The sequence below is a fragment of the Dermacentor variabilis genome, chromosome 6 (genome assembly GCF_050947875.1).
Source record: "Dermacentor variabilis isolate Ectoservices chromosome 6, ASM5094787v1, whole genome shotgun sequence".
Lineage (NCBI taxonomy): Eukaryota > Metazoa > Arthropoda > Arachnida > Ixodida > Ixodidae > Dermacentor > Dermacentor variabilis.
In genome coordinates, this window is record NC_134573.1 from 1,075,490 (window position 1) to 1,096,634 (window position 21,145).

At 48.4% G+C, this 21,145-nt stretch overlaps 1 protein-coding gene across 1 annotated transcript in view; it reads left to right on the forward strand.

Moving 5' to 3' along the window:
- The window catches only part of LOC142584535 (uncharacterized), a 714,262-nt gene that overhangs the window by 272,044 nt on the left and 421,073 nt on the right, over positions 1–21,145 (forward strand). Inside the window, exons 13-14 of the mRNA XM_075694643.1 lie at positions 2,249–2,339; positions 9,536–9,672. Coding sequence (XP_075550758.1) covers positions 2,249–2,339; positions 9,536–9,672 — 228 coding nt within the window. The remainder of the gene's footprint in view (positions 1–2,248; positions 2,340–9,535; positions 9,673–21,145) is intronic.

Consider the following 21,145-nt stretch of genomic DNA (forward strand, 5'->3'; position numbering starts at 1 on the left):
ACCAGCCCAAATGCATACTCTTCTGCAGTCCCCTGTTGAATCTGCAAAGCAGGTGCTGTTCTCACTTGTTGCTGGACCATGTTGATCAACTGGCACAGTCTCTACTGCTGCCGTTGTGAGTAGAGTGAACGCCCATTGCTTTGCGGGTTGTTCAGCATAACAGACATCTTTGTATCTAGGATCGACCAACATTGCCAATGCAGGAAGGCGTGACATCTTGATATCGGGGAACCTCGTCTTGCTACTACGCAAAAGGCTTGAGGCAAGCAATGCTGCCTCACCACCTTCGGAAACATGTTCAGCTAGAACCACCTCGGTACACTGCAACAGGGTAATGACTTGTGACAGCGTGGGATATCTGTCCCCAGACAGTTCAGTTGTGGCATGGTCAAGTGGCTTCAAGACTTGTACTGCTGCATTCATAAGCTTCCACTCACTTGCGTTCAAGTTTGGAAGTGCATCAGATTCTGAAAGCTCTGCAGTGGTGACCATACGGAGCTTCACGAGCCCGGCCATCATGGCATGCTCACTGTTCTATCGCGTCGGGACATCTTGTATAACGAGGGTTGTAATGTGGGCTTGTTGGTAATGCATCTTGAAGGGGTGTACAGTAGCGCGATTAAAAGACTTGACAAAAGAAGACACACAGGGACACAGACAGCGTTGTGTGTCTTCTTTTGTCCCGTCTTTTAATCGCGCTACCGTACACCCCATCTTGTATAACCTCGGGAGGGTCCAGCTGCATGTTTCTCTGAATTTCCTGAAGCCGTCCTCGGGCCTTGTCACTTAATTTGTATCTAGCCAAATTGCTCTGGCCTTAGCACAGAGCTGCAAAAACCCTGACACTTCTCTTTTGGCATCACTGACACGCAACTGAAGGGTGCGTCCGAAACACTGCACACCACTACAGGACGACCGTGCTACTGCAGAAGTAATGTTCCTTCCATTATCTGTAACGACGAAGATTGGCACAGTACCGTGGGCTGGAAGTTCCCACTCCTCGATGACACCTGCGATAAATAGTAGCCCTAGGTTTTCTGCTGTGTGAGAGTTTGTCATCTCCGTGCAAGCCAAGGCATGCACATGTTACACGAACTCACTGTCTATGACGTGACAATTTACACAAACGTAGCTGTCATTTGCCTGCAATGTCCAACCATCAGTTGTGATTGAAAGTGACTCCACTCTGCTTGCAAAAATGTCCCCGAGCTTCTTTTTCACCATCTCTTTGCTCGATGCGTAGAGGTCCGGAATAATGGCTCTCGAGAACGTTGTCCTAGACGGCACGGCATAATCTGGCATAGCGAACTTCATGTCGAGGAAACCCAGTTCTTCGACAATATTTTAGGGGTGCATATCACGAGCTACAAAGCGAGCGATCATTTTTGTCATCTGTTGGGCTTTTGGGGCCGATGCTTTCATTTTCAGCTTGAAACTGTCGACTGTGGATGGCTGTTGACCACTTGCCTTGCTTGCCCCCTTGAGCTTCGATGGCCCTTCGCGTGCGTCCCGCTTCTCTTGGTAGTCCTTGTGCAAGTCCGGGTGTCTCCTTAAATGCGTTGCTAGGGTTGTTGTCGTACTTGTCGGGGTCTTCAGGACTGCCTTGCATTTAAGACATCGAGCTTCAGTTCCCGGTGGAATTTTTACAAAAAAGTTTCAAATTGGATTGCTGGCCGCATGCAAGTCCCCTATGGTGCTCTCTGGAGTGATCCAAGGCGGCTGGGATTGATCAAATGCTGCCGCGGCAGAGACAGAGTCGCCTACTAAACGCAATCGACCACACCACCACGCTGACAAGATGCGTTTGTGTACACCTTTGTTCCGAGTATAGTTATGTTTTCCTGGCTTCGTTTGGGTTGGATTGGATTGGGAAAAGTATTACTGAATCCAAAATCGAAACTTCCGAAAACTCCTTCTCCCTGCCTTGTGTGGCTATTTGTTCGAGCCGAATACTTCAAAATTTCCAAATAACAAAATTCGAATCGATGCGAACATCGAATAGCGCATTATTTGTACAACTATTCGAAAATATTGAATATTCACACAAGCCCACTGTTAACACATCTTAGCATTGATAATTCAACAATTTGCTTGCTCCATGAGCTGCAGATTAACAAATTTTTTATTGCATCTGTGCTGATTAAACTCAATTCCAACTTGACATAATATAAAGTGAGTGCCAAGATTAATTTGAATTTATTGAATCGGCAGCCAACAAAAGTCACTGTTGACACTTATTCCTTCCCAGGCCGACCACTCGAGCCCTCGGCCCTGCGCAGCTTGTGTGTGATGCTGTGCCAAGCCACCCACGTGGATGCCTTGCTGCCCGAGAAGCATAGGTGTGTTTCTCATGCATAGGTTTTCACCTGGTAACAAAGTAAGCTGACTGTTGTGCCCACTGAACCATGTAAAAAAATAATTTGCCATGCTCTGTTCGTGTCCTGATCCGCTACCCTGCAATAATGTGTGCATTGGGCCGGAGAAAAGGTGCCTCAACGAGAGACTATGGTGGCACAATAATTTGTTCAAAGGTTTGGTACTCTCAAGCTAGCACCATGTGCAGTTGTATGCCAGAATTCAGCAGAATGGCCATTCTTTTTAAGCACTCTAGCAGCCATCGTCATCCTCCTGTTCTGCTTTTTGTATACCATATTTACTCGCATAATGAACGCACTTTTTCCCCTAAGAATATGCGCAAAGTTGGGGGGGGGGTGCGTTCACTGTGTAGGGTAAAGTTTTGAGTGATTTTCTTTTCCACGGCCACCTCTAGAAAAGACAGTTTCGCCCAAAATGCGAACCATCGGTTGTGATAGCATATGTGTAGACAGCCACACAAAGTAAGGTTAGTAGTTTTATCGCCCGTATAAACTTGCAAACATTCGCTTCAATGCAAACTGAGCGGCGAGAACGCAGCACGCGCAAAGGTATGAGCCGCCATCAACTCAGCCGCCGAAGCAGATCACTTTGAAAATAGGGCCTGCCGCAGCCATGTAATGCGCAGTTGCTGGCTGCCAGACTAAAACTCTCCCTACCCCCACTCTCCCTACCCTCTCTCTGGCACCATGCATGCGACGGTAGACACCGTGTTTCCTTCCCGTTTTTGTTCGTTGTACATGGGAGGCTGAGCTGCGATCGTTGGCGCTCCTCGAGCGTGGTTGTGGAATATAGAGTTGCTGCCAGACTGCAACACGGCCGTCCCGCCCCTCCAGGGCCTTTTGCACGATGAAAGACGGCGTGAGAGATTGAAGCGCGATCGTCGGCTTTCCTCGTGCGCTTTCACTCACACCTACACCATGTGGCGCTCAGCGACGACGACGACAGTAAAAATGTGCCTGGAACGACCATGTAATCGCTATCGCAATAAAAGTAGGAGACACTCAGCACCAAGAAAACCTGGCATCTCCTACGCGCTCTCTTAGCTACCGATCGCACCAAAACGCAACAGAGGCAAGATCTGCGCAGACTGATCCACAATCATGCTGGATCGGAGGATGATCTCCTTCGTGAGCTTCAGCAAAAACTTAGCAGCGACAAGCCCACTTCATCAGCGAGCAGAAAAATGTACGGCGGTGCAGCAAACCCAGATCTCGATCGACCATTCACCCAGGCAGAGCTCCACGCAGCATTAGCCAAACTCACTAGAAACACCAGTCCCGGCAAGGACAGAATAACTAATAAGCTCTTACGCAACCTCCCGCAATCTGCCACTACAGCACTGCTACAGTACTACAACGACTGCTGGGAAAAGGGGGACCTACCAGCAGCCTGGAAGCATTCGGAGGTCACCATGATCCCCAAACCCAACAAACCCCTTCGCATCGAAAACCTACGTCCCATTTCCCTCACATCTTGCATGGGCAAACTCCTCGAGCACATGGTGTACGACCGGTTAACAACATACCTCGAGGACAACGGACACTTGCCGCACACCATGTTCGGATTCCGACAGCATCTGTCCACGCAGGACGTACTCCTGCTCCTCAAAGAAGACTTGCTTGATTACCTCGATCACAGACGCAAATCATCAATCCTGGCAATCAACGTAAAGGGCGCATTCGACAACGTGAGCCACGAAGCCATTCTCCGCAACCTCGAAGATAGAGGCTGCGGAGCGCGGATCTATAACTACATCAGCAGCTTTTTGACACACCGAACAGCATCAGTAGGCGTCTGCAACCTCCGCAGCGATAAATTTCGGCTACCCAACAAAGGAACCCCACAAGGATCAGTTATTTCACCCCTCCTTTTCAATATCGCAATGATCAACCTACCGAAACAACTCAACGCCATCCCAAACCTATGCCATGCCCTTTACGCCGACGACGTCACGCTCTGGACCAAAGCGCCTACTACTGGACAACAAGAACGGAATCTACAAGAAGCCGTTGATACTATTGAAAGATACTTCCGAGACTGCGGTCTCCAATGCGCACCCGAAAAGTCGGAGCTTCTCGTCCTGAGAGCACGGACACGAGGAAGACCACCTAACTATATCGAACCCGATCCTAGCGTCTCGCTCAACGGAACCAAAATCCCCACAGTCGACTCTCTTCGCGTACTCGGACTTCACATCCACAAGGACGGATCAGGGGCGGCCACTCTCCCACGTCTCCAACGCACACTGTCACAAGTTACGCACCTCGTCAAGAGGATCACAAACCAAAGAAGCGGACTCAAGGAGCACGACACACTAAGCATAATTCAAGCTCTCCTAACTAGCCGTATCACATACGGAACTCCCTACTTGACGCTCAAGCCGGCAGAAATAAAAAAACTCAATGTTGTCATTCGAAAGGCAATCAAAGTAGCCTTGACGCACCCACCCATGGCATCAACGGAGAAACTGCTCAAGCTCGGCGTCCACAATACGTGGGAAGAGCTTGTTGAGGCTCATAAGATCAGCCAACTAGAGCGGCTCAAGCTCACACCCACCGGACGTGCAGTTTTGCGCTACCTCAAATACAGTGAAAGCTTCATTGCAGACACAGACCAGAAAGCAAGAATCCCACCTGCAGTCCGAGACTGCATCAGCGTTGCAAGTATACCGCGCAATATGCATCCAACTTATCATAAGGAGCGTCGGCAAAGCAGAATCCGCGCACTCAGCAAGAAATACGGGAGCAACCCTGATACGAGGTACACCGATGCTGCCCGGTATATTAAATGAAACGCCTTTGCCCTAAGCGTTACGGATCACCAAGGCAAAGAACTTGCAGCTGTCACCATCCGAGCAAGAGCCCCTGAGACTGCAGAAGAAACGGCAATTGCTCTGGCAATAACAACTTGCCCTGAAGTAGCCGTAATACTAACAGACTCCCAAGCAGCAGCTCGCAACTATCAAAAAGGCCGCGTATCAGAAACAGCACTCAAAATACTAAGAAATCACATCGCACGCGCCCTGCTCCCCGACACTTACATCAACTGGGTCCCAGGCCATCAGGGCATGACAGGAAATGAGGCGGCACACGCCGCTGCCCGCGAGCATACCAGCCGGGCTTTCCTGCCATCCCACACTAGGCCGGCCACCAACGTTGATGACATCACCCTAAAGTACTCGGAGCTTCTGCAACGCCACCGACTCAGCAGAAGAATGTACGCTTTACCAAACAAGAATCTGAGCAAAGAGGAAGAAGTCATCCTGCGCCGCCTACAGACCAACACCTACGTGCACGGAATAATGATGCACAGACTGTATCCTACGCAGTACTCGTACATATGCCCCCATTGCGACGTTCCAGACACCCTGCAACACATGGTCCAGGATTGCCCACTGCGTGACACACCCACAGACCTTACCTCACAAGCTCCACAAGACGACTCCAAAGAAAGCCGCCCCATAGAAGCACAAAATGAGCGCCCGAACTCACCGCAGATCCATACGATAACTGAAACGTGGGAGGCCAAGCTTTCCTCCGATGACCTGGGCGTCCAACGCAGTCTCGTCGCCCGGGCCAAAGAGGCAGCCCAAGCCAGAGGGTTCTTGGAATGAGGAATCCTCCCACCTAGGGTGAACCGGGTTCTGACTCGGTTTACCGTTTCGGAAAATAAAAGTTTAGTGCTCACACGGTATGATTTGGTGTCCAACAAGGCGTCGGACATGATCGCACCTGCCGAACGCCATATCAGACGCCTAATTGTGCCGTGTGTCTCTTACTTCACGGCAGCAAGTTCAGGGCGCGATCATTATGCAAGAAGAAAAAAAAATGCACTTCTTGATTGGAAAAGTGGGGGCTGCGTTCATTTTGCAAGTGCGTTCGTTATGCAAGTAAGTATGGTCTGGTGCACTCCAGCGTGTGTGTCTCGTGCCCTGGTGTTGTGAGCTGCAAGTTCAGAAGAATAAAAGAACAATAGCTGCTTTGGTTTTGCCATTGGTCCGAACGGTTCTCAGGCCTTTTGCTCGCTGACTCGCACATTATTGTAGTGGACCTAACTTCGGTCAATATGATGTGATGACCTAGACACGATTATACAGCGAGTACGATGTCATGGATGAGGCCATTAACGAGAGACTGACGACCGGTTCAGAGGACCTCGTCATGGTGCAGATGCACCTGCTGCTCTATTGGCCATAAAATCCTGCAGCCTGGTTTACTCAGGTGGCGGCTATCTTTGACTTTCAGCGCATTACCTCGCAGTGCGCGAGGTTCCTCCACACTGTCTCAACTTTTGGGAGTGGCAGTCTATCCAATGGGACACCTCTTTCTTAGAAATATCAAAACGAGCACCTGAGGCTCACATACAGTCACATTTTCTTGAACTTAGAAGTATTCCTGTGATGAATTTTATACAGGTGCTTCAAAGTCTCCTGCTAGTGTTGCTTACTCAGCTCTCGGACCCTCATTTTCAACGTCTGGAGCACTAAACCCACACCAGTATTTTTAAAGCGGAAGCATTTACAGCGGAAGTCGGCTATTAAACACATAAAGCTCAAAAATGTCGCTAAGGCTGTTGTTTTCACAGACTCATGAAAGGGACACTAAAGTGAAAAATGATTTCTTCTGTGTCAGTAATTACCATTCTACAACACCAAAAACACCATTCTTACAACGATAAGACGTTTGATTAGCCAGAAAAAGCGCAACAATGAAATACGTGTGGCGACGCCTACTTAAGTTCGCGCAGCTGAGGGCTGTGACGAATTGGATTGTTATGGCATCTTTTAGGGCCTACTAATTGTATATAGCAGTACAAATTGACTACATTGTGTTCTAAAGGAACCAAATATTAAACATGGCAAGTTTCGAGAACCTTTACTCAGCCAACGCAGCCCAAATGCGAAAACATACTTTGGAATCCCTGACGTCGCACTGGCGTAGCGGCGTCAGGGTTTCGGTTCGAAATTCAAATACTGTTACTTGGACCTTCATTTTCTCATCTAATAATCAAACAATTTTTTTTAAATGACTGCCTGCAGGGTTCTCAAAGAATGCTTCATTAGTCTAAACTGATTTATTGTTTCGCTTTAGTATCCCTTTAAGTGTCGTGAGAGCCCTAATTAGTTTACGAAAACATAAGAATTCCGTTTTGAATGAGCTGTATAGCTTGTTGTGCAAGTCTGTGTTATAGACTTGCACACAAGCCATATAGCGCTAGTCATCCTGGAGTTCATGCCGCCCAGCACCTAATTACTTCCTGCTTTGTGTGGCCGAGTGTCAACTCTGACGTACGTCGCTGGGCTCCTGAATGTGTTCACTGTCAATGCTGCAAGATGACACAGCACAGGAAGTCGCCAATTCACTCCTTTTGTCCCCCTGACTCCTGCTTCGATCAGCCCACTACCACGATCCCAAGGTGCTCGCTACATACTCACTTGTGTACACCATTATACTTGCTGACCTGCAGCCTTTCCTCTTACTGACACAATGACAACTACAGTGGTTTCTGCATTTGCCAGTGGCTGTATCTCATGCTTTGGATGCCCCAGCGTTTTTACGACTGATCGGGACTGACAGTTCAAATGTGATCTCTTCCCCAAACTCGAATGCCAGCTTGCCGTCCGTCATATACATACTACCATGTATCACCCATCGGCAAATGGAATGATTGAACGCCTTCTCCGTCAAACCGCCTTAATGCCAGGCTTGCTCTTCCTGGGCTGAAGACCTTCCTCTTGACCTGCTAAGCATGCGCTCCTCTTTCAAGGAAGGTGTCGGCTGCACAGCTGTGGAGCTGGTCTGTGGCACAACGTTGCGGTTGCCCGATGAATTTTTCGCACCAGCTACTGTTGCCATGCCTGAACCCCAGACAGCTATGTTCGGCAGCTCCACTTGCTGTTTATACGTTTGCATCCTTGCCCTTGTAGGGTTGCTTCATCTGTGTGTGTGTTTGCGCTGTAAACAGTTTTCATGTCAAGTATGCACCAACTCGCCCAGAAAGAAGTTTTAATGAAGTAAACAGCGCTTGTGTCCTGTCCCTTATACTTTGTGGTTGCATGTGTTTGCGCTGTAAACAGTTTTCATGTCAAGTATGCACCAACTCGCCCAGAAAGAAGTTTTAATGAAGTAAACAGCGCTTGTGTCCTGTCCCTTATACTTTGTGGTTGCATGTGTTTGCGCTGTAAACAGTTTTCATGTCAAGTATGCACCAACTCGCCCAGAAAGAAGTTTTAATGAAGTAAACAGCGCTTGTGTCCTGTCCCTTATACTTTGTGGTTGCATGTGTTTGCGCTGTAAACAGTTTTCATGTCTTACAGCGCACTCTGACGGCCATTTAAGGTACTCGAGTGGACAGAAAAAACTGTTACCATAGACCTCAACGGGCATGAAGAAGTCGTGACGATAGACAGGGTCAAACCAGCTTATCTAGTGACCTCGTCATTGTTATCTGCTTTCAACAATTTTACAATTGCTGAAACGACAAATCTGCCCGATTGCCGGGCGGCTGTTTGCTTGGCACTGCTGCTCTTCTCCTAGCAGGGAATGGGGTGGGGGAGCAGCCATCATCATCCTCCTCGGCCTCCTTTAATATAAGGGGCGCTCCAGCGCGCGTCTCGTACTGCGAGGTCAGAAAAAGAAGAATGAAAAAAGTTGCTTCTTTGGCTCCTGCCATTGGCCCAAAGGGTTCTCAGGCTTTTTGCATGCTGACTCGCACATGGTTGTAGTGGACCTAACCTCGGTCCCTATAGCACTTTAGCTAAATGACACACAAATTGTCGGCAATCTTTTTGTGAGCAGCTATCAGTTGGCACTTTCGGCTGCCTTGGCACTGTTGCAGTACAGTATAAGTAGCATTGAACACTGGCGGTGCTTCATGTTCTGCCATGTGCCAGACAAATGTGTCAGCCGCCATATGCAAGTATGCCACTCTTGGTGAAAGACGTACTGCATTTGAAGTTGGCCAGACAACAGTTGTCACTTGCACTCGTTGTGGAAGAAACCAGGGTCATTGATTGTTGCAGTGGTATCATGTAAAACGACCTGTTCACTGCATGAGTTCATTTTTGTACTTCCTAATCGGCAGCACTGGTTCTCAATGAGTAGTCCTGCAGAACATGCTGTCACCCCTTTAGACAAGAATTGCACTTGTTTGTGTGTAGGTGGCGACTGTGGCTGCTGGAGCTGCCGGCCACTGTCCAGCTGGGATCTGTCCTGGTGTTGCGGGGTGAGCTGCTTGCTGCCTTGTGCTTGGCACGGCCGGCCGCTGCCCTGGCCTCACAGTGTGTTCCACCTCAGGGTGAGTTGGACAGCCATCTTGCACGATAAACTAGACTGTGCAACGTTGTGAAGGCATAGAGGGAACTCTGGTCCTGCGATCGTTCAGGCACCATGGTAATGATGGTTAGTGCATAGACTTGTCTGATCGTTGGGCTTTATTATGCTTTATCTGCCTTCATCGGCCTAAATTTTAAAGTAATCTATACGGTAGACTAACTTTAAGACAAACTCGAAGGGACCATGAAAATTATCACAAGTTCGTCTTATCAGAAGAATAATTTAAAACATGACCAGGTGCTTCCAAAATCTTACTTCAAAACGGTAAATGAAGTAGTCTTTTAACAGGGGAGGAATTACAAAAAAAGAATTGATTTAGCTGAACTTATTAGAAAACTGTCTTCAAGTGGTAATCTTGCTTGATTTCATCCAATCCGTGATGGATGTTTGTCGCTTCTGTGCAAATTGGCAAGCAGCCGCAAGTGACGTCGTCTCCCCTAAAGACATTAAAAATTTTTCTGTGCCTCCGTGCTGATGGAGAAAGTTCACTAGTGAGTTCAAACTGGCATCTGCCACTTCACAGATAATTGGTGCAGGCTCCGAGCTAGCGAAAGTATGAAGGAGTGTGCTGATCATGCGGCAAAGCAACGCAACCTAGAGGAAAAGCTAGGTGACTTTGAGTGAAGTGGGGAAGGAGAAATGAGGCAAAGCATCGTGGAGGAGGAAGGTAGGCGGAGGCGCACTGGGTTGACCTCTCTGGAAGTTGCTACAGGTTTCGTTTGCGATATGGACATACTGGCTTTGTCTCGTGACAGCATTGTCCTTGCATGCCGTGCACTGTATGTGCGAGTAAAAGTGTGCAACGGTGAGCCAATGATGGTGGCTTATGGCATCTTTCGCTGACTGTTTCGGAGCGCTCTATACTGCTCTCGCAAGCGCTGTTGTCTTCGGCTGGTTGAAAGAGGATGTGCGCCTTGGGGTTCGGCTGGTTCTTTTCGATCCCTCTACTCCATCTTTGAGCGCTCTGAGGCGCTCCGAGCCCTGTCATCGGAGCAGTCGTCGAGACTGAAGTGTTTCCTTCAACATCATCACAGCACAGCGTCGCCACCGTTGGTGACGGTCCACCGTAACCAGGCCACGTAGGCTACCTAGGCCACTGCATGCTATCGTCTTGACGAACGCTCGTCTCACCAGCGGGTCCGCCGGTTTTCCCGGCTGCACTGGGAGCTTTGGATAGTGGACGTTGGCAGTGGACATCGGCAGTAGTCCCATGGTTATGCATCTTCCATTTCTTCCTCCGACAGTGAGTCACACGTACGGCTTGCACTCTTGTCTCTACCTCTGAGTTCATGGAGCGCTGCATCTGCCCGACTCTGCTTCGGGGGAAGGAGGCGACCAGTTGAAGATACCATTAATCTCGCGTGTGCAAGGGAGGAAACAGGGGGGGGGCGGGGGAGGAAGCACGCCGTCTTCTGTCGCGTGCATGGCACCGGGGCAGGGGAGGGAGGGGGGTGTTGTACTTCGATTGCCCATGGTTGCACGGGCTTTATTTTGCAAGTGATCTGCTTTGAGAGCACAGTCTAGGTGGGCCGATGGCTTGTAGCTTTGTGTGTGCCCTGTTCCTGCCGCTCAGTTTGCGTTGAAGTGATAACATCACTTCGCTCGCTGCTGCTGCTGTGATTTCTCACGCCAGCGTTTTGACAGCGAGCATCCACAGTCATCAAATGTGATGTGTTCATGTTTGTCTGTGTGTGTTGACACCATGCTTGTCCATTTGGTTAGTAAGTGAATGTTTGCAAGAGGATGTTTTACTCTGGTAGCTGCTGTGTATGGCGTGGCTGTGCGAGCTGTGTCTTGAATACGATCTGCAGTGTAGGCAGTCTAGGCGCCCTTAGGGCCAATAGGTTCGTGTGCACTACAGCACCCGTATGTTTGCGCGTCACCCGTGTTCACGAAATGAAACGTCACTGTTTATTTTTGTTTCCTCCACTTATTTTCGCCTCTGTCCATGGGTGATGTGTGCTGCAGGTCATGAGTAGAGCGCGTCAAAGCGCGCATCCCTGGGAGCGGCGCATCGAGGCACCTAGCCCGCAGGATTGGTAGTGGTGGCGGTCATTCCGAATGTTCGTCTTAACCGAAAAGTACGGGGGACGCGGGTTTTACATCACGAATAATCGCCAAAAAAATTGATTTTTAGAAAATCACATTTTCTGTTTCTATAACTCTTTTTATATCTGATTCCGAAATATCATCCATATAAACCACGTAGAAGGGCTCTAAAAAAATTGTTTTATCAGCCAAGGCGGCGAAAAATTTCGTGGAAACCAAGAAAGGACAGCGTTTTTCAAGCCACAATATCTCTGGAACGGCGCAACCGAGTGCCGCCATCTTGGTCTCGTTGGAAAGCGCATTTCTCCGTCTTCAAATTTGCCGCTTCAGCTATCTCCTCCGCACAGAAACAAGCACACAAAAAGCAGATGATTGAAGGTCGTGCCGGAGTCTGCGATTGGCCGCGCCCACCATGTGACTCCAGCGCGGTTCGCCATTGGTCCGGCGCATGCATCGTCTGCTCGGCTCCTTGCACCTCGCGAGCCTGGAAGTCTCCGCTCGTCTTAATCTCAACATATCAAAACGGGTGCTACGTGGACATTGCGGTAGAGTGGCCGATCCCTACGTTTGTGGACGTCTCAGACCCACGGCAAAGCACTCCGAGCATCGGTGACGCATACTTCGCGACCAGGATTCGCGCGCGGAATCCTCGGACAGGCAGTTAGGCCTTTCAGCACTCGGTGTTTCGGAATTCGCGACCAAGCACATCACGCATGCAATCCTCGTACCGCGGCTAAGCATTTCGCGCATAGAAGTCTCCAACTTGTCGATCAAGCACATAGCACGCGGACATCTCGGGCCCTCGCCTAAGCATGTTGTGCATCGGCGCCTCCGACTGTGCGACTAAGTACTTCAAGCGTCGACTCCTTGAGCCCGCGTCTAGGCATTTCGCGCATCGGCACCTCGGACTACGCGAATAAGCACATCGAGTGTCGACTCCTTGAGCCCGCGTCTAGGCATTTCACGCGTCTGCACCTTGGGCTGCGCGAATAAGCGCATCGAGTGTCGACTCCTCGAGCCCGCGTCTAGGCATTTCATGCGTCGGCACCTCGGGCTGCGCGGCTAGGCATTTCGCACGTCTGCATCTCGGACTGCGCGACTAAGCACGTCGAGCGTCGATTCCGTGTATCTGCAGCTAGGCATTGCACTCGTGGCACCTCGGACCCGCAATATTGCGTGTTTACTCTGCTATCATATTGTCACGATAGCTCGTAACAATATCTATCGTATCCTCCCCTTCATAAAGAGAACCTCATCATGAGCTCTGTTCACTAGGCCCCTTGGGCTGGCACATCTGGCTGCAGAAGTGATCGAGGCATCATACAAAAGTACCAATTCTGGAAAGCACCTAGCAGCTGCATATCTATCACTGGCTCTCTGATCCTAAGTTCCTCAGCTATTGTCAGGTGAAGATGACTTGGAAGGCTACTTACACTCGGAGCCTTGATTCAGTAACATGGTCAATTTTACCAAATGAAAAAATGCCACACAGTCACACATTAAGTTTGGCCATTCTTAACAAAACATTGAGCTACAAAACGGTCCCATTTGTATTGCTGTAGATTCACTTCAGCAAAAGCTACATTTGTTTGAAACTTCAAATGCGTTTATTTCAGTTCGATGTTTTTGCACACCATACTTATCCTTATGGGTGTTTTTTCTCGGTTGTTTTTGGGCAAAAATGACAAGGATGGTATCATTTTATTTGCATTGAAATGATCTGGGGGTGATGCTATTTTTATTACTCTCGCACTGTTATGAAAATTACATTTAGGTATAGTACTCGCTGCTAATTAGAAAAATTACTCATAATAAATGTAAGATTGTTTTCTTGTCCGTAAAATGCTTCCAAATGAATAAAGATAGCATCACCCCCTACAGTAGGTCTTTAGCAATGGTGTCATGCATTTAGTTTTTTGTTTAGCAAGACGGAATCGTCAAAAAACCCCGTAACGAGTTTGAAATTAATTTCTCTTCAGATCTGAATATGTTTTGAACTGCTACAGCTATCAAAAATCTAATTACAGATTTGAAATAAGCACGAAAAATTACCCCAGACAGTGGAGTTTATTAATGATTCACCCAAAAATAAGAAAAAAAATTTTATGACCGATGTGGATTTTGTTTTTGCTTTGACTGTATGGAAAACCAAACGTTCCCATGTTGTTCCTTATATGCGAGAATTTACCTTAAGGGGGGACACGGGTTTTAGAGACCAAAAGATTGTGAAAAAAAATATTTTGAAAAGGGTATTTTCGGAAGTTCCAACGACTATTTTACCACTTTGCCAAACCTTGCGCATTCTGAGTCAACATTTTAGCCACAGTATAAATTTTTGGCACCAATGTCTGCTAAATATGAGGCAATATTTCCGTAAGAAAGTGCTTTTTCCATGGCGCGTGATGGCCCCCGCAGTCGTTTGGTCGCATCTACCCGTACGTATATCGTTTGAAAGAGCAGTTGTCTCTTCATTTTCCCGCCACCAACGGCTCCATCCGCACATTGACAGTGAAGAAATTCCTCCTCAAGAAGAAGACCCAATGCTTGCTGTAATTGCTGTAATTGCAGTAAGTGCAGTGATCATAGGCTACTGAGGGCTAGGCTTCACCTCAACTTGAAGAGAGAAAGAGTAAAATTGATCAGGAAGAAGCAGGTCAACCTAAAGGCATTAAAGGCAAAAGCAGACGAATTCAGACTGGTATTTTTCAAACGAATATGCAGCCTGAGAACAGAGAGATGAAGATGACACAGAAGTAACGAATGAAATCGTAAATAGGCTGACTTCAGAGGGAGTAATTGAAGTGGGAGGCAAGGCACCAAGGCAACCAGTAGGCAATCTCACCCAAGTAACAAAAGTTCTAATAAAGAAACGACACAGGATGAAAGTGTCCAATTCAAGAGATAGAATTTTCGGAACTATCAAAACTGATCAAGGACAAAATAAGGGATATTCGAAATTATAACGAGAAAGACTGAGGAAGGAGTAAAAAATGGATGCAGCCTGAAATCAGTGAGAAGGAAACTTGGCATCGGACAACCCAAGATGGCAGTTTACTGGCAGCAGGGTAATATCATCACTAATCTTGAAGGTATAGTAAAAGCAGCAGAAGAAATCTGTACTGACCTGTACGGTACCCAGAGCAGTCAGGATACCTCCATTAGAAACAGTAATGAACAGGATACAGAAACTCCTCCTGTAACTAGTGACGAGGTCAGAAGGGCCTTGCAAGACATGAAACGAGGAAGACCGGCAGGAGAGGATGGAACAGTCGATTTAATGAAAGCTAGAGGAGGCATAATAATTGGAAAACTAGCGGCTCTCTGTACCAAGTGTCTATCGACTACAAGGGTCCCAGAAAACTGGAAGAATGCAAACGTTATACTAATCCACAAAAAGGGAGACGTTAAAGAATTGAAAAATTATAGGCCCGTTTAGCTTACTCCCAGTATTGTATAAGATACTCACCAAAATAATCTCTAAATAGAATATGTGCAACACTGGACTTTGGTCAACCAAGGGAATATGCTGGCTTCAGGAAGGGATACTCTACAATGAATCCCATCCATGTCATTAATCAGGTTATTGAGAAATCCGCAGAGTACAATAAGTCTCTCTATATGGCTTTCATAGATTATGAAAAAGCATTTGATTCAGTAGAGATACCAGTAGTCATAGAGGCATTGCATAATCAAGGAATACAGATCGCTTACTTAAATACCCTGGAAAATACACTAAAAGCTCGTAAATTCACTACTCGTTAATTTGAAATTTTGGATAATTCGAAGTAGTTGCCGCGGTCCGTCCAGCAATGTATTGAATGCAATATGTAACACATCCTGCTTATTCACACTGAAATCCGCATTGCCACCCATAATTTGAAATCCGCATCATCGTGAATGGGGAGAGTGCTAGTGCACACCGCGTGGGTCGCGCAGCTTTGCTTTTTTCTATGAGCGGCAAGGACGATAACACCGTCGCCGCGCGCCGTGTTCTTTGTGTACGAGCTTGCGAGGGTGAGCCGGCGAACGCGGCTCAATCTCAAGTGCGTGAGAAGGGAAGGTGGGGCGGAGCGCACCCTCTCTTGTCGCGCGCGAGGCAGGGAGTTGAGGTCAGGAAGGGACGGGGGGATGATCTTCGGCGGCTGCTAATTGCGGCGCGGCCATGCGGGCGCCGCATCTTGAAAGCGATCTGCAACGTGGCCAAAGTGCCCCCCGCGTGGGCCTCATCTTCAAAGCGATCTGCGATGTTTGCAGAGTGCGCGTAGTCCCAGTAGCTTCGTATGCGATGTGCTTTCTACGTTTCGTTCGCGTTGAAGCGAGAGATGTGCGAACGTCAATTCGCTCGCTGCTACTGCTGCGTGTCCTCACTCCAGTATTTTTTCTGCAAGTTTCCACCGTCATCGAGCGAGATGCGTTCATGCTTACCTGTGCGCGCGTGACACCGTGCTTGTTCATTTATTTAGTAAGCGAATGCTTACAAGTTTATACGGCCGATAAAACTATTATCCTTACTTCGTATAGCTATCTACTCATTTCTATCGCAATCGATGCTTCGGTTTTCGCGCGAGACTGCGACATATTTTTTTTTTCTCCGCCCCAGTTAGCGCAACGAACGCGCGGATGGAGCAAGAGCAATCTTGACGTCGGGCGCATCGGACCGCGCTGCCCGCGTCCGGTTACGTTGGCTGCACCAGTGCTTCGAAGTATAGACGTTCACGCCAACGTGACGTAGCATGGGCGCGCGTGCAAGAGCAAGAGCAATCTTGACGTCGGGCGCATCGGACCGCGCTTCCCGCGTCCGGTTACGTTGGCTGCACCAGTGCTTCGAAGTATAGACGTTCACGCCAACGTGACGTAGCATGGGCGCGCGTGCTTACGCCACGTCAGACTATATACGCGCCTTAACCGAGCGATTTTTTTCTCTGACTTTCATTAGTTCGAATTTTCATAGCATCCCTGAGGAATTCGAATTAATGAGCTTTTACTGTATCTACAAAGGTTCCACAGCTACCTTAATTCTACACAAGCAAAGCAGCAAGAGTGAGAGAGAGAAAACAAGGGTAGGAAAGGCAGGGAGGTCAACCAAAACAGCATCCGGTTTGCTACCCTACACTGGGGGTGGGGGAAAGGGGAATATAAAGAGGAAGAAAAGGAGAGAGTAAGCACTGACCATGTGTGGGAGGGACACCATACAAAAGGGACACAAGCAGCAAGATACCTATAAAGAAAGGGATCCGACAGAGAGACACAATCTCTCCAATGCTATTCACTGCATGCTTAAACGAAGTATTAAAGCTATTAAATTGGGACGGTTAGAAGTAAGGATCAACGGCGAATATCTCGGGAACGTTTGGTTTGCAGATGACATTGTTCTGTTCAAGAACACTGGAGATGAGTTACAACAAATGATTGAGGATTGAGTGTGCAGTGAGCTGCGGTGCCCAACCAAAGTAGGTCTACTCACAGCAGCGGGTCACATTCGGCAAGCCGACTAAGCACCTTGTTAAATGAGAATGAGTGCCATGGGATGGCAACAGAGTTGTTTGGCTGTGCGATGCAGTGTGGGGTAGCCTCTCTTTCCCGATACCAATTGTAGATGCACATTGGTCACTTCTTTTGTAGCTTTGAGCAACCCGTTGCAAGACTAGCTTCGGAGCATCACGTGGACTTGGTGCAACCCTGCATGTTTTAGAATGCTGAGTAGACCATAAATATGATTGCTTTGGCGCAAACAAGGAAGGACGGAAGGGAACAAGCACTCTCTTTGTTTCCTTCCGTCCTTGTTTGCGCCAAAGTGAATATATTTATGGTCTACTCAGCAATATGAATCGACTAGCCCAGCAACATGTACTTCTGGATTATGTTTTAGAATCTTTGACAGGTTTCAAATTACACCAAATCTGACGTTAAAATAGGGCAGACAGTGTCTGCTCTTTATCGTCGGTGCCAGCCATGTGTGGTGCAGTGATTGAGTCAAACGATGCGTGATCATTTTGTCTGTCGCACAATTTGGCCTCACCTACCGTAAAGTAGGGACAGCCATTCTGCATTTTGGAGAGGAACTGGAATGCAAAACTTTCTATGCAATAGATGAAAAATTGCCGCTTAAAGGGACACTAAAGGTTACTATTAAGTCAACGTGGACTGTTGAAATACCATCCCAGAAACCTCGAAACGCTTGTTTCGTGCCAAGGAGAGACTTATTTTAAGAGAAAATGCGTTCTGAAGCGTCCGCGTACCTCTAGCGCAGTTCAAATCGCCCGCCCTCCGATCGAGGAGAACTGACATCATGGTCTCATAGTGACGTTGCGCCATCGGTGAGTAGAACGGCGTCCGCAGATGGCGCTACGGCTTTTCTGCGCAAAACGCGAACGCGCGGCCAGAAACAGAGCCAAGACAGAGCCGACAGCAGAGCGAAAGCGGGAGTATGGTGGCTAGCGGAATGAGAAACGAATTACGTCCCACATTACGTCCCACGGCACACGGAGAGTCCGTTTTCGTTAAACTATAGGCTGCAGCGAGCTCGCAGCGTGGTCGGCGTGGTCTATGAGAAGCGACGAGCCTTTTCGCACTCGCAACAGGGCATAAAAATGTGCGAATCGACGCAAAACTCGGCCTAGAAACGTGCTTCGCCACAGCCAGGGCTCAATACGACCCAAGCTGGCACGACCCAGATGTCGTTTCCCGCACCGCCACCAGGCGCCGCTACTATACCTCACACTCCAGCGCAAGACGCCCATAAGCTGGTACTTCATTCTATGACGCTAACTTCGACGCTCGTCGCAATGGACCCTGACACCGACAGATTGGCTCGCGATGGTGGGCTCAACTTCAGCGATTTGAGCACCGACGAGCGCGACCTGCTTCTGAGGGCTCGCACTGCCGGCGTCGTTGCGTACTACGATGGCGGCCTCGACACCGGCTCTCCGGAGCGGGAAAGCAACGAGGGCTTCCCACGACATCACATGGACGTGGCATTCTCGCTGCTTGTTCCAAATGAAAGTTTCGCGAGCAGAACCCTCACAGCACGACGCGATAACGAAACTACTGAAACTCCAAAGCGTGCGCGGCGCAGAGTCGAGCGAAAACGAAACCTTTCGAACACCCATATTACTGAAGGGTAACGTCAAAATGTTATTTTTTCCTAGAATCGAATAGACGTAGACAAGTAGCATTTTTTCCGGCTTATAATCGAATGAAATGATATTTTTAATACGAGTAGTTGAGTATTAGTAACACAAATTATGAGGAGACCTTTCGTCATCGGGCTAGTACCGGAATGTCGCTGGGGGGTCTCAAATCGTGTCATGCATTTACCTCAATTTCTCGGTTACTAAAGCTCTGTTCGCGATTATATTGACGCCTTAGACGTTCTAGAACATTGCTCTACCACTTTAACTTGAGTTTCTGGTAACCTTTAGTGTCCCTTTAACACAGCTGCACTATTAAACTCAGGGTGTCTGCCAACCGGGAAAACTGGCTATTCTCAGGGAATTTTAATAGTCTGGAAATACTCAGGGAAAACTCAGGGATTTTGTGCTTCTATCAAGAAAATTAGCTATAATTTTATTGAAATTGAACGAAAGTCTCGCTAATGCTGGCTCCAGTAACAGAGGACTCGCAACAAATCTTATTTGACGCCGTGTCGTGCGCTCGACCGATTTTCCAGATGGCTGATTTTTCTGACATGCCCGATAATTTGCGATAACGTACCCCATAGAGTCAACGTATAAGAACGTCTGAAATTTGGGATGCAAGAACAATTCGCCGACCTATATTTCGGACGTTTTGCCGTGAATGCAGGTCGGAAACAGCATTATTCAAAGCCACCACCGCCGCCATTTCGATTGTCTCGCAGCCTCAAACCAACACTCTTGCACACAGATCTGCTGGCAGCCGTAGCCACCACTGTGGCAATGCCAGCCCTAGCTGCTTCTACGTTCGCTATTAAGCTTCTCCCCGCAGGGGCGTCTGCGTCAGCAGGCGTTTGGTGTGTTCCGACACCACGTACCCGAGCACACGAGGGTTGGACCCTCCCGCGTGTAGCCGTGCGCAGCTTAGCCGTGTCTGGGGTAAGGGGATCCTGTAGGTTGAGCTGATGCCGGGTGGCTGGATCTTTAAGGCCCCCCGGCGGAGGCAGCACGCCTCTTTGGCCTCTGCTTCACGTAGACGGCACCTCCAGGCTGTCCCACCTAGAGGAAATCGGCAGTCACCTTTTCCTGTCCTTCTCTTCAATCTTCATCTTTCTCTCTCAATTTCAATCTTTCCTGTCTTCTCTTCGCTTCTTCTTACTTCCAGACTTCCAGGTGGCGAGGGTTAACCTGGTGTAGTTATCCAACCTTGGGTATCGCATATTACGTTATAGTGACTATGTACAGCTGGCGTCTTCGTAGCTTTTCGGCTTTGCAGCGTCCCCTTGTTGGGCTCGGTGGTGGGCGGCTGGCATAGCTACTGAAGTGATATTTATTTTGATGGCTTTTTCATCATTCCCCCGACTCCCTGATCGCCCTCTTTCCAAGAGAGGACGCACCAATGACTCCCTGAAACTTTTTGGCCAGACCAAAGAAATTTATCCAAAGTACCATGTCTTAAGTTGTGGAAACCCTGATAAAACAGCAAGAACCCTATCACCATTTGTTGTCGCAAAGTCTCTTACTGAAAAACTAGGTCCCGGCTACAAGGTCACGAAAATGGCCAGCGGTGATCTGTTGCTCGAAGTTAGTGACAAGAAACAGTACGAGAATCTATCTGGACTTGTTGAAATTAATAGTACCCCTGTCTCGATAAATCCGCATCATTCATTGAACAGCACACGTGGAGTCGTATCTGAACAAGATCTCCTTGATTTGAGTGAAACTGAGCTGCTTGAAGGCTGGAAGGAACAGCACGTGACAAATGTCCAAAGGATAAAGATCAGGCGGGATGACAAAGAGATCCCCACTAAACACCTAATTTTGACATTCTGCGCAAGCACTTTACCAGAGTATATTGAAACAGGCTATATGAAAATAAAACTAAGACCCTACATTCCGAACCCGCACCGCTGCTTTAAGTGCCAGCGATTTGATCACGGCTCTCAGAGCTGCCGGGGCCATACTACATGTGCAAAGTGCGCTTCAAACGAACACTCTGCCGATAATTGTACCAAGGCACACCGCTGCGTAAACTGTGAGGGTGACCACCCTGCATACTCTCGGTCATGTCCTTCTTGGAAGAAAGAAAAGGAAATCATCACATTAAAGATCAAGGAGAACATTTCTTTTCAAGAAGCACGAAAGCGTATTTCTTTCCTCCATACCGCAGGGTATGCTGGTGCGGCCCGTAGGGGGGCAGCACCGCAGCAGACTGGGGCATCAGCCCGGCCAACAAAGAGTGTGGCCACGGCA